This window comes from Patagioenas fasciata, chromosome 7 (assembly GCF_037038585.1).
Source record: "Patagioenas fasciata isolate bPatFas1 chromosome 7, bPatFas1.hap1, whole genome shotgun sequence".
Lineage (NCBI taxonomy): Eukaryota > Metazoa > Chordata > Aves > Columbiformes > Columbidae > Patagioenas > Patagioenas fasciata.
The window spans coordinates 17,054,907-17,069,091 of NC_092526.1; the positions used below are offsets into that span (position 1 = coordinate 17,054,907).

Below are 14,185 nucleotides of genomic sequence, written 5' to 3' on the forward strand. Positions count from 1 at the left end.
GGAGCAGTGTGGTGTGAGGTTTACAGCATTTCTAGACTGCAGAATATTTTCTAAATATCTAGCTTTGGAAAAAGATAGTTCTTAGTTCTAGTTATAGCCTCCAGATGAAGTCATATAAGATGGAAACACTTTCCTGTCTTTTAAAGTACAAATGAGAAAAGCTTTCAAGCATACTCACGTTTTGCAAATGATAGAATGCTGAACCTCAAACTCCAAGTTACTGATAACCGGACACGTATAAACTTTGGTGGCTGAGAGGTCATCAGAAGTCCGTCCGGGGGAGTTATCTTCATTAGGGACTGGCTCACTCTTCCAAGTTTTGTTTAACTTTTCCATGTCCTCCTTCAGCTGATCTAGACACTGGCTCAAGAATTCGTGTGCATCCTAGAAATGGGGCAAACTCAAAGTGATTTTGTACAACTTCATTCAGCATCCTGCTCTCAAACACACACAGACTGGGGAAATTATGTTTTAGTTCATTGCATTCAGCAATAATAAGACAGTTCTGCTCATCATTCGATCAAAAGCTCAAGTCACTGTCAAACAGTTGAAGCTTGACGTGAGTTCGATGCAGTCCAAACACTGAACAAAATACACATAATTGTTTCTAGACAACACGGTACTTACGTTCTGCATGTACCCAGAAAATCTCTCTGCAGTAGCCGAAATGGCGCTTTTCACCTTCTTGAGCAGTTCTTTCTTGACCTCAGGGCTGCAGACATCCTTTTTAGCAAGCAGATGGGCAAAACGCCTGCAGAAGTCAATGTAATGAAACACTGATTGCCTTTGCAGGACTTTAGAGAAATAAAACTCATGATGCCTCATTTTAAGAACCTGAATCTCTAAAAGCTTTTCTCCTGTGATAAGTGGTTTATGGGTTCTATATGAAAATATCTCATATATAATTAACCTTTTCCACTTCAAGTATTCTGTAATCTCATTTGAGGCCATCATTGGAACAGGACCCAAATGAAAAAAAAAATATTCCACAGTCTTTTAAGGTAAAGAGAAGAGTCTTATAAAGTTCTATAAACTTATTTCTGTTCTATCTTTTACAATAAGAAAAAAACCCACAACGCTTTTTGAAAATATTTGTACTGATAGGAGATAAGAAATCACATGGCGCCAAAATAAGCAACACAAAATCATTAAATTCAACCTGCATGGTCAGACAGGTTTCTCTTTTTTTTCTCTTAATTTTAAAATTTCCACTCAGTTTCAAGCTTTCCTCCTCCTGGCAGTAAAACATCACATCAGAGTGAAAAACAGCTGTAGCCAAAAGAGCTATGAGGAATTAATTGGTTGAAGCTACATTTAGTGTTACTGGTAAATTTATTTAAAAACCGTTCAAATTGACTTTACCTTTGCCTTTCAGTTACTGTGATTTCCCGATCTTTTACAACTGCTTTACAATTTCATAGGAAATACACACCCAGTATATTCCAAGCACAACAGTTTCAGCCACAGTAAATACATGGGAGGGAGACAGGAAGATGTCATGTCCCATCACACACACACACAAGAGACAGAAAATACCTGTGCAATCCCCTCCCACCCCAGACCAACAACTAATCCCCAGTGATCAAAAGAATATGATCAGTTTACTGCAGCTCCGCCAGTTTCTGCTGCTCTGCTGAGCTATAGTAACAGCATGTGCTCTCCTAACCCTCCATCCACAACCGCTCGGTGAAGCATGTTGGGAAAGACACCTTTTTCACCAGAAAGCGGTTGATAGGCAACTGCTTTTCAAACAGAAAATCATTCATCACGTGGGATCAAGTGCCCATACCCAAACCAACAGAGTCCAAGTATCAGCTCTGACTTTACTCGGGCCCCAGACCACCTGCTGCCCCCTCTCAGCGCAGGTCCTGTGGCACAAGCTCTGCCCACACCGTTTGCCACCAGGTATATGAGGCACGAGCTGCAGAGGTCTTTTCGCAAAAATTAGGGAAAGAACATTTCAAAGGGCACAGGGAACAACCTCTGAACCTGAGCAGCATAGGAAGAGTTCAAGAAGACACAGCAAAAGTAGAAATTACCCCGAAAGACAGAAAAGACTATGAAATGGAAACAGAAATGGCTCTGATAATCCTGCATCTTGTTTAGTAAGAGAAAAGACATGAGGTACAAAAAAAGCACATATCATAAAAATTCCAAATGGTAGAGTGTGGTACAAACAGCAGTTTCCCTTTCTGATAGACACACCAAGGAATCTGAATGGCACAGGAATTTAAAATTTCAAAAAGAAAAGAGTTTTACATATTACAGAAACCTTTGCAGTTTCTTGGCATGAAGTCTGACTGAACTGAGAGTTCAGCTGAATTTAGAAACAGATTAAGAACTCAGAACTGCAGAATTAGAACACTCTCAACAGGTACTAGACAAAGGATATTTTCCAAAAAGGCTTAAGTCCTCACATACCAGGTGAAGTTAGTGACCAGCTTAAACCCTACCTAGTAATGTTTTAAAAATAAGTTACTCTGCATCTATTTATTCTGCAGTTTTCTTGCATTGTCTACCAAAGCATTTTTCTCTGCCACTAGAAATACAGCAGAAGATATAGAAGACTGCCTGTAACTCAGCATTGCAATTTTTAAGTCTACTTCTTTTGTCTAAAGTAAAACTCCAAAATACTCCGAAATTTATTTTATTAGCTACACATGCAAATTACTCTCTACAAAGGTGTTTCAGTATTACAAAACTAGTTTATCAGTAATGAAAGAGAAAATATCCTTCCCAGAAAGTGACTTTTACCTGATAAGTGCATTGAGTGGAATTTTTTTCCATGGGATACCCTGCTTGAGCAGATCATTAGCAAAAGATTGAATTGAAAACAACGACTGTAGAATGGCATTCATATAGCAGGTGTTTCCCAAGTTTGAAAATCTGAAAAAAAGAAGATTCATTGGTACGTATGTGAATGTGTCAACACACCAGTGTTAAACACAGCACTACTAACATTTGGGACATTCACCCCAGCCACTCCCCACAGTTTCTTATTGGAGCTGCCCTCTACCTTCAAACTACACGGAAAACTCACAGGACATTGCGTTTATCGCTTAGGAACCCATGAGTTTTTATGATCAAAATTTTTAAAAGTGTGTGTGCATATATAAGATAGAGAAATTGATTGCAAAAGCAACACTAATTACCTGAAATTATTACATCTCTAAAATTCTCAGGAAGTGAATTTAAGAATACATATTTTCCAAACTAGGAAAAGTGTTCCCTGTCTCAGTGTTCACTAATTTCAGGATGGTTTTTATTAAATAATTATAACTAGAATGTTCACGTCATGATGACCAAAGTGTGTACGCTAGATAAAGAAAATTAAATTCACCCTTGTAATTGTTGTTGAGGATGTGTGGAAAGTGGCACTCGGGGTTTGTTCCACCCTGTGTAATCTTGATTAGATCTCATTTTTTTAACAGAAAGAGGGGCAGGCTGAGAAAGAAACCCCAGGCTCCTTTTGGCTGAAGAGGTCTGGCTGGATGCACTAGACCTAAAAACATAAAGTACAAAAAATGTAAGATTTCTAATGCTATTCCTTAAACACCTATAGTCCGTGACACTGAAATTGTATCACTATAGAAGACAAGGACTGGTAAAGCCACACAAGATAACTGGCATGCATTATAATGCAAAAGAGGTGTGAGAGAATTTTTTCCAGAGCACTTAAATGCTTTGGTTAAGTTTTGTTACATCTACAGGTGTGCATGCATTCTTTTGTCTTTAAGATATCTAACAATTCCCCACACCGTATGATGAGAGAAAGAACGATCATGTAGCGTGAGATCACCACTTCTAAGATAAACTTAAAACTCACATCTGGGCCACAGTTTTCATTTTCAGCCTATTTCTTGTAACTTAATCACTCTGGACCTCAGTCCCTCATGTGTAAAGAGTGGACAATGCTTCTTTTTTTCCTTGATCTTGTATCTCACCTATGTAAGCCAGAGACTGACAGTCTGATTGCACAGCATCTAACACAGAAAAATCTCAACCTCAGTATGATTCAGTGTTACTAAAATAGAGGGTTTCATGCCATCTATCTACTTGGGAAAAATGAAGCAGAGATTCAGTCTAAAATTCCAGAGCTTATATATAATTTGAACCATCTAGAGCTTAGATATAATTTGTATCAGTCACTCAAAATGACTATAACAGACTTGAGAGATTTTAGAAAGTCTATCTATTGCAAGCAGTAACTGGAGTTTGCAGATTTAACTACAGCAATTGTAGCCACACTGAATACCTAGATTGCACTCCTGGGAAAAAAAATGATTTTATATATATATATATATATATATACTCATTTTATGCATATAAGCTACATAGCACATGATAAACACACAAGAAACAGAAGATCCTAATTTCTGGGAAAGAACTCTCATGCCAGCGAATCAGTCCTACCTGTCCAGGGTAGAACTGCCCGTGGAGTACTCTTTTGATGAGGACCGACTACCATAAAAGGACGATGACTGCAGTGGTAAAATACCTTGAAAAACAAAGAGAGAGGCAGGTCATATTATTGCAGGTAACTCAGCTATTTATATGATATAAAACTGGCTGAAAAGTATTTAGTCAACATGTTTAAAAATCTTCAAATACTGTTTTACAGGATTGGCTGGGAAAGTATAACACACATACCTAGACGTACTAACGCAAATAATAATATGTAAGCAGAGGCACACTGCAGTTTCAATTTAATTTATTACCATAATCTCCATCAATTCTAAATAGCAATGTGAACATTAACAAGTCATTGAATGGTCCTAACTGTCTGAAAGGTAATAAATATCCACTTCTTGTTCAAATATACAGGATACATAACAGAAAGCCCACTAGTGATTTCCAATACAGTGCTCTCAATATTCAAGGCAAATACGCAGAAGTGAAAAGTTTCTTTTCCCACTCCAAATTCCACTGTAAATTACTATGTGCTTGGAGCAAAATATGATTCTTTTATTGTTCTTATATCATAGTGTCAGATCCTGAGACTCTAATGCCTCAAATGGTGCCACCTAAAAAACATGCTCTCAAGAGTAAATAAAAAAATCTATTACAGTAAATCACAGTATAATTTAGGCTGGATAATGAATAAACATTTGCTTCTATCCCTGCTTGAAGTGGTTTGAGCCATGCAGCCTCGAAAAAATGCAGCTATGTGAAAAAAGTTTGCAATACTGTTACCTGAAATTGCAGGTACACACTGACAGATTCTAATTTTAACTCTAAAGAACAAAGCAGATTTTCATTCAGAGATCAACATTCACCTTACTGGCTCCTCCAGCAACATGTCTGTGCCATCAGAGCTGCACTAAATAAAGAATGCATTCAGCAACATTTCCCATAAAAACAAAATCCTGAATGTATTTCCCTTTATGGGGAAAGCAGCTCAGTATTTAGCAGTAAAACCGAAGAATGATGCTGCTTACTAGCTTATGTACATATTGTTGTTATTTCTATATTGTCAATAAAACCTTGCCGCACACCAGTATGGTGGTGATACAAACAGAACAAAAGTCCTGGCCCCAAAGAGTTCCTCCTCTACGTTCTGGCAATGAGATAAAGAAACAAAAGCAAACAGTATTCGTTTTCAGCACAAAAAACAGCCTACAATTAATGTGGGCATCAATAGAAAAGCAGAGCCTTAAAATTAAACGAGAAAGAGAGCAACATGGAAATCCTTAGGTGTTTCCAGAAATCCCCTCCCAAGGGGAAGGGCAGCTTGGAGCAAAGTTTGAAGCTGCTTGTTGAGTTTTCAAACAAGCCAGTCCATGGGCTGGCAGCAGCACCCAAGTATAAAGGTCAGGGTCATGCTACAGCAGGACAGCCTTTGAAAATGGAAGTCGTTTGCATCTCATGTATGGCTCTATAGGAAGCAAGAAAGCTAGTGGGACAGGGAAAGCAGATAAGGAAAACCATCTCTGCAGCAACTTTCAAAACTAGTATCAAAGGGGAAAAACCATACTGGTCAAAGTCAGGTGTCATTTGGCTTTACTTTTATTTTTTTACCTGATGTCCTATTTTCCTCTGCCTGCTTCAGATTCAACTGTTTCTCTCTGCTGCTGTTTAAGTACTTCCAAGCTGGATCACTCAAGGCTTTATTATTCCTACAGATAAACAATAGTGGAAGTCAGTGAAGTTATAGAAGATGAAGGATGTTCCTACTTGATATTTACAACTTATTTTAAAACATTTCACTGCTATCACCTTTAATATTCGACTATGAAACAATTAAACTTTACTTGCAGATAAGTTTAAGCAATTCATTTAAACAAGCCTCCTTACTTATGATTAAATCTGATTTCAAACACACAGAGCTTATTCTCTAAATGGCTATTTCCCTTTATGAATTTGGTTTTGAAAGGGCTCAAAGCAAGGTGACTTCATTAAAGAAGGCACCTACTGCTATACACATATGGTACATACAACAGTCCTGACTAAACTGATTACACAAAATCTGCACGTGCCAGTTCCTGCAAATAAACTGCTGGAGCAGGTTGTATTTCCCACATTAATCCTGAATGCAAATGCTGTTCCAAGCACCCACTGTGTTCAGAAGTTCACCAGTGGCTGGTCTGTACCATGTTGCTGAGAAAGGAAATACCCAGGCATTCTTTTCAGAAAAAATTACCTTTACAAATGAACAAAGAGTTTAAATCAGAAATTAGAAACCACGGTTACTTACGTTGAAGAATCATTCTCTTTGGGATAGTCTTCACTCATTTCTGAAGCAGGCGGTTGTGTTCTTTTCCTCTTTTCACTGATGACAAAAATTTTTGAAGTGGTCATTCTTTCAGAAAGGCTAGTAAACGATCCTCTTCCAAATGAACAGAACTCCTCAAGGCTTTCTGCACATTTTGTACCTATCTTCCACAAACCCCACTTTTATAACATAGCATACAGAGAAGAATTTGGTCTGCCTAACTCTTACATTAGTGCCAGTACCAGCCAGAGGCTAGAAAAGCACATATTAACATCCTGTTAAAAGTAATAGCAAAACCAGAGGAAGAAATATATTCTGGTCCTACTTTAGTTGTACCAAGTTCTACCTGCAGCTCTATAAAGAGCTAAAGTTTAGCAATATCATAATAAGAAGATAACACTCCTACCGATTCTCCAACAGGCCTGTTCTGTGAGGAGCTGATGATGCAGGAGATGCTGAAATGTTCACCCTGTTGCTCGATGCTCCAGTTCCAGCGGAGTTCTTAACAGAGGCTCTCGCTGGGGTACCCAGCACCTTGCGAAAGGGATTTTCCTCCTTACTTTCCACAGTGACTCTTTTGGGAGGAGTCTGAAAAGCCCAAGTGGAAGGGGGCAGGGAGACAACCCAGACAGTGAAAACTGTGACCATCTTCAGTCTACACTAGTATTTACACCACTGTTCTACTTGTTACAGTTTGGCATCCAAAAGCACAAAAATGCTACTTGTATTAGATTAAGAGACTTTAACACTAATTAGACTGGAGGTAAAACTCTGACTGTATCTATGCAAGCAACAGACAGAAAACTCTACTGAAGTAACCAATTGACTTTCTTGTTTTCCAATACTAAGTCAGTTGAACTTCAGCTTTTAAAATCTCCTTGACACGCTTAGATATTAAAGCATGACTCATACCTATCTCCAGATCAACCCCAGGTAGTATTAGGAAAAAAAAAAAAAGCCATATTAAAAACCACACAATTAGAAGAGTGTCCTGACAGCCTCGGGCCACGTAAGCACCCCATGTAGTATAGTGGAAACAGCTAACAGTCGGTTGACTAAGGAATGCTGGTCAATTTTCAACTTGAAAACTAAACATGTCTAATCTTAGCGCTGTATACAGAGCCTCAGAGTTTTTACTGTGAGATTGTCTTTAAGCAATATGTAAATTTGTTTTGGGACAATGTACAAAATATTATCCCGGAGGGTGGTAATACAAGTGTATTCACACAGATAATAATGCAAATTAAGGCCAGCAGATACACCATGAAATCTGTGTTATACAGGACGAAGGAAAAGCACTTTAGGGAGACATCTGCAAAATTTACATAAAAACCTGAGCAGGATGCCACAAATTCAGTAACTTTATTCTGATACAAAACTGGGTCAGCAGCTTTTCAACATATGCATTTGGCCAACATCTGCTAAACTCATTAAGACCTATGCTGACGATAACATATTCAGCTGCTACGTAAGGTGTTCAGTATAAACAAAGATACATTCCAAACTATGTGAGAAGCAAGTCTTAATCACGTACTTTCCCTCTTTCTGCTTCTTCTTGGCCTGACAGCTCAGCATGAAGAACATATTCTGTCTTCCAGGTCAGACACTGACCTTTCTTCTTCACACAGAATATGTACCTCCTCGCGAGCAAGACACACATGCTAACCTCTCTTATACATCTGCTCCCAAGTCCTCCAGGTTACAAGAAGTTTGGATGCAAAATATTACAACATACAATAAGAGGAAATGAATGAAATAAAATTAGAGGAGAGGAACAATTTGAGCATGTAAACAAACCTGGTTCTCCATGTAAGAGAATTGCCTGTTAGCTTCCTTGTGCGTGGTCCTGCTGCCCAGCACACCTCCAAAGCTGCCAGATCCCTGAGAGGGTTTCCCAGCTGACAGGAAAATTACACAACATTTGATTTGATTGGCATTTAACCGATTGGCATTCTTACTTGTAAGACGTTATTTAGCTAGATTTGATTTTGGAAGGGACACATTAGATTTCTTGCCAACAGACAGGACAATATTCTGAGTGCACAGACATAAGCATGTGTTTATGGAAATTCCTCAGAATGGCCATTTGCCTAGTTGTCAATAAGGTTAGTACCATTAAAAAGAACAAAATAAACTTGAGGGAAAAATAAAAAGGAAAGAGGCTATGCATGTGTAGTAAACAGACAAGAGTTTTTCAAATACCAATATAGTTACAACATAAACGATTCCTACATGTTTAAGCTCTGCTTATTGTTCAACATGACAATATGAGAAAGGTATATAACAAAAACTGGGGTTCAAGGCCAGAAAGAAGCATTTATACAAACGCAAAGAAAGTCAGTAATGCAAGGAGGACAAAATGGCTAAAGATGAAAAGAAGAAAACACAGCACCAATCCCTCTTCAAACTGTTATCAATACGATTTACAACAATTCGACTCACCAGTATGAACCCTGTCTTGATGAACTGCATCCAAATACATCCGCATTTCATTTGCATCTTTAAATGGTACCTTATCAATTGTCAGGAAGCTGGTATCCTTTAGTGTTAGCATCAGGCAGCACAGTTTTCTACCATTTGGTCGTAAGGTCACAGTTTTAATGTTATGGCTTAGCTGAAAACAAGAAGGTGACTATAAACATAAATTCATTTTTAAAAGGGTAAAATACTTACAAACTCAAAACACTTCAAATAGAGAGGGTTAGAAGCGCTTGCACTGAAACACTTCCCCTGCTCAATTCTGAGCAAAGACTAAGCCTCATGGAATTACTGCAATCAGTGATCCGGGAAGCTGACAGAACAGACAACATCACTATGGCTCAACACTCCCTATATTACTGGATAAAATTATTGAAGCTTGCTTTGCTATCAAGTGCGACATTTTTGAATGCAAAGGAATAAGAGCTTCATACAGTCCCATTTAGCTGCCTGAAAATTCCACATCAAGTTTAAATATAACTCAAGATGGGGAGAGTTTTCAACATTAACTACAAACTTCTACTCACTTCATAATTTGCCCTCAGGGAAGACAGATTTGATATAGCTTAAAAAAAATTGCTTAGGGAGTAAGTCAATAAAAAACACAATCTATATACAACATTATAACAACTAAAAGGTGGCAAAATTTTCAGCATTCTGGTCAAATGCAAGAATAATTTTTATAATAATTAGTGCTCCCTAATGATGTCACTGCTACTTTGTTGTATCATTACTTAATTTTTATTTCATGTTAAGCAATCTATAAGAAATGGCTGTTCAGTAAAGGCTCTACTATCCATGCAGGTTGAAGGTAACTCCTAAAGCAGAAGCAGCAAAAGAATCTCTCACATCTGCAGGCTGCATAGACATTTGACAACACATACCTAAACGTATTCTCAGTTTCAACTGCCTTGTCCTTTTTTGCTTAATTCTTCATTTTGCTGCCATTTCTTTAGCCTAACCTAAGACCAGGCACCAGCTACACAACAACCCCCACCCCAGCACATTGCTGTACCCAACACTTTATACAAGACCGGAAACCACAACCACTGGCACCACTCAGGAGGGAGAAAAATACTGCCCAGCAGATTGTAGTCTTCTCCTAATTTGGCCTGACCTGCACACTGCCACCATACTGGTCTAAATAATGATGTTGAATTAATAGACATGAACATGAGTTACACTCTGATACCAAAGTTTCACAATACATTGCTCTAGAATCTGCCCTGTCTCCTTCAAATTATACACAATTTTAAAAATAACAATTATTCCCAGTTTTTGTTTAAATTTGTTCAGGTATATGAAAGTGAGATTTCTTTTTTCCATGCAGATCTCTAGCTTCTTGGAAAGCCAACCTAGACACAACAGCCATTTATAAGAGAGGCTAGAAAATCATCTCGATCAGAAACTAAGGGTTTATTTTGCCAGGAAAACTACAATTCTGAAATATTTTGTTCTCAATCCTTGTGGTTTGGGTTTCTTTTTGGTGGGGGATGGGGTTTTTTGTTGTTTTGTTTTGTGTTTTGTTTACTTGTGCCTTACCTTTTTTTTAATATAAGCTAAAAAGTCTTCAAAGACTTGAGAATTGAAAAGAGGGCTCCACATTTTTCATCCTCTCTTAAAATATTGAGCCCAATGGAAATTGATCACAGTCACTTCACCATCTCAGTGCAAAACAAGCTATTTCAACTCAAAATGCTATCATGAGAGGGCTCCATCCACACTCTCCATGCACTTGTTATGACCCAGCCAGTGTTACAAAGTCTTCGGAGATGAGAGTAAATCAAATATTTCTCTTAATACATATCTAGCACCTAGAACAACTTCTTCAAAGCTTTGAAACATCACTAAAACTTAACATCTGACATAGAAATTTGATGACACACCAGTCACGCTAGAAAGAAACATAGCCCTGGACTCATCCAAATGCGCTATTACAGAAAAGCAAAAAAAGTAGAAAAAAATCACTCACAGCTCTCCCTGAGTGACTTGTCAAAGAAAAAAAAAGAAAAGAGAGAGAGAGAGAACACACTTCTAAAGCAGAATTATCAGATATCTGTCATGCCTGCAGCAGCACAGAAGAGCGCTGGGAGGGACCAAGGCTGGCTCACACAAGCTACACTCAGGCACAAGCCAGTGGCACAAGGGCAGGTGGGTCCCTGCCTGCTGCTCACTCCCACCAACACTCCCATGCTGGTGTCTGTGTTGCTTCAAGACGAACGGGACCAGAAAGCAAATCCTGCTGGAAAATAATCTCCATCCAAACAAAAATAATTAGCTTAAAGATGCGGCTGCTCATTTCCTACTCCTCCTTTGCTGTATTGCTAGCTGCACTGTCCCGTATCACCCCTCGCACCAGATCTTGCGTTTGGCCCCTTCCATGAGTTAATTCGTGTGAAAACCCTCCACTGAGCCCATGGAGAGATCTGATGAGTGCCAGAGCCATCAGATGTGAGAGGTTGGGAGAAAAACCTGCCCCTTTAGGCCATGGTTAGTAGTTCTGCAGGCTCATCCTCCCTGTGGAACCACCTTTCGGGTCACTGCCATGCCACGTTAATGCTCACCCAGGCAGAAAGAAGCATGTGAGAACAAGCACCCAGAGAAGGTATGACGGGAAGAAGAGAATGTGGCCCAGAAGCAACACGGTCCGATGCTGGATTAAAATACGCAGACACAGCATCATGCAGGAGGAGACAGACGATTCTTTTCAAGTCTGCAGTAACACAGGTAGGAACTACCCACAGCTAATGATTTTCTCTCGTCTTGATTCTAACACAGGCTGACAGATTCTTTGCTGAGACTTTTCAGCACACTAAGGCAGCAAAACCTGATGTTTCAAAAATAAAGTGAACTTTTTTCACCAAGTCCGCACACAGAAATAAATGGCTCAGAGAAAGGTCTGGTGAAGACTACTGCTGAAAAACAACTGTGGTACGAAAAAGCAGAAGCCAACATTTAGATCAGTTTAGGCTGTTATGAAGTTGCTAAATAAGTTAGGATTTACTTTTTCTTCCAACTGCTCTTCTGTCTTCTGTGTATTTTAAAATCAGACAGAAATTTCTTAGAGAAAAACACTGCTTAACATTCTTTCAGTTTGGGGTGTTTTGCACAAAACATAGGAAGACTGAGCTGAAGACAACTACAGAATGAAAAAAAGGCAACAAGCAGAAAAGTAGGAGAATCTTCAACAGCAATCTGCATCACTCTCCCGGTAAGGAAACCACACTGCCCGGCTTATTTAATACGTAAAACTGCAACAACTGCTGTTCTGCAGAGTCTTGTATAAACAACCAAGAGGTGATAAGCGTGTTAACATCATTAACAGCAAGAAAAACTGCTAGTACAAAGCATTCAAGATCTTCACCTCTGGATTCTGCAAATGTACGAGTAACAGAAAGGCTACACATCCCAAAAATCTGATCATGTGACCCACGATACTACATACTTTGGTGACTTTTCTCTGCTTTTTTGGTTCTTCCCATTTAGTGCTATCTTGATGTCAACCTTGGCAGATCCTTTAACAATACACATGAATAATTTACAGGAGAGTTATACAAATGGATTAGTGTTCAGGAAATGTGGAACAAGAAACAGTGACAGAGGGAAGTTTGCGTGACACTTAATAGCCTGAAGAGGACAGCTGTTCACAAAAGAGCACGATCCATGCACTGCTCAAACAAAAGCCTTAATATTTGGTGTACCTGAAACGTCTTTGGAATTCCTCCAACATTGTAGTGAACCACTAGACTCACTTTGTTGTCCTTCTCCACAATTTCAAAGCTCCCTTCTTTCCATTTTGTAATCCCAGTCTGCATGCTGCGCATCCGGACAGGTCCGTGCACCTTTAGCGGAGCCATGCTTATTCACAGGAAAGAGCTCACCAGGGTAAGCGTACTCTGCCTTAAACACCTGTTAAAAAGGAGAAATTCATAACTAGGCTTGCCAAAGAATCTACAGAAAAATATAAGCATGACTTCAAGTTTCTGTAGAAGCTCAGCAGAACTGCTTCACTGGTATTTTTAAACACAGTGAAGGAGAGTTAGACACAAGCAAAGGAGACATAGATCAATAAAATATCTCCCAGTTCGGGCAGCAACGTCCTGATTCCTCACCACTGAACAGTGAACGGACTCGACCTGGACACAAATGTTCTGGTAAAACCTTAAAGCAACTGCAACCGATTTAAGTGGGGGGGAAAAAAAGGTGCTTGAGGACAGTCGGTAAGAGACAGAAACAGAAGTTTCGGGGAAGCCTGAGAGAGACAAGGAGCTGTATTCCGACGGGACCTGCTGGTCAGTCACCTGGCGGGCCCGGCAGGGGCTCCCGGGGCGGCGGTGCCTCCTGCGCTGCCGCTCCGCCCGGGAAAGCCACCGGCTCAGCAGTGCGAGAAGCGGCCCCCGCCCCCCGGGGGCTCCCGGTGCGCACGGCGGGGCGTGTGTGACATGGAAACCAGAAAAAATGAATGAAGTGGCGCCTGCGCGCAGCGCAGTCGAGGCTCCCCCGCTGCCCGCATTCCGGCGCCGCTGCCGCTCCCAGCCCGGTCCGGTGGCGGCCCCGCTGCCCTCCCGTTCCGACCCCGCCGCTCCCGGGCGGGGCTCCACGCCCCCGCCGCTCGCCCGGGCAGGGAGACGGGGAGAGAGGGCAGCGCGTCCCGCTCTGCCGCTCCATGGCCGCCCCGGACCCGGCCGCTGTGAGAGGAGGCGCCGCGCGGCAGGGGGGACACCCGACCGGGCGCGGTGAGGGGTGGGAGGAGGGGCAGGGGGACCGAGCCACGGTACCTGCGTCCCGGTGCGTCCCCGGCGCCGCTGGGCAGGCTGAGGCCCGGGGGGGAGGGGAGGGAAGGGGGGGCGGCGGCAGATGGCGGGAACCGGCCAGCAGCGCGAGACACCGCGCGACGCACGCGCGCCCGCTTACGTCAGCACGGCGGTGGCGCTCTACCCGATGCGCCCCGCGACCGCCCGCGCGCGCGCGCGCGCATGCGCCGAAACCGCCCAT

At 41.0% G+C, this 14,185-nt stretch overlaps 1 protein-coding gene across 2 annotated transcripts in view; it reads right to left on the reverse strand.

The window, feature by feature from the left end:
- USP37 (ubiquitin specific peptidase 37) overlaps positions 1 to 14,114 on the reverse strand; it is a 36,327-nt gene extending 22,213 nt beyond the window's left edge. Inside the window, exons 1-12 of one of the 2 annotated variants that reach the window (XM_071810911.1) lie at positions 13,969 to 14,114; positions 12,943 to 13,099; positions 9,155 to 9,326; positions 8,510 to 8,610; positions 7,119 to 7,300; positions 6,695 to 6,769; positions 6,019 to 6,116; positions 4,414 to 4,498; positions 3,341 to 3,502; positions 2,755 to 2,886; positions 628 to 751; positions 179 to 384 (exon numbers count right to left, since the gene is read on the reverse strand). In XM_071810911.1, the coding sequence (XP_071667012.1) occupies positions 179 to 384; positions 628 to 751; positions 2,755 to 2,886; positions 3,341 to 3,502; positions 4,414 to 4,498; positions 6,019 to 6,116; positions 6,695 to 6,769; positions 7,119 to 7,300; positions 8,510 to 8,610; positions 9,155 to 9,326; positions 12,943 to 13,047 (1,442 nt within the window). In that variant the 5' untranslated portion in view covers positions 13,048 to 13,099; positions 13,969 to 14,114. Of the gene's footprint in view, positions 1 to 178; positions 385 to 627; positions 752 to 2,754; positions 2,887 to 3,340; positions 3,503 to 4,413; positions 4,499 to 6,018; positions 6,117 to 6,694; positions 6,770 to 7,118; positions 7,301 to 8,509; positions 8,611 to 9,154; positions 9,327 to 12,891; positions 13,100 to 13,968 lie in introns of both variants that reach the window. The other variant, XM_065841066.2, reaches the window with a different exon arrangement.
- Positions 14,115 to 14,185: the final 71 nt, after the last annotated feature.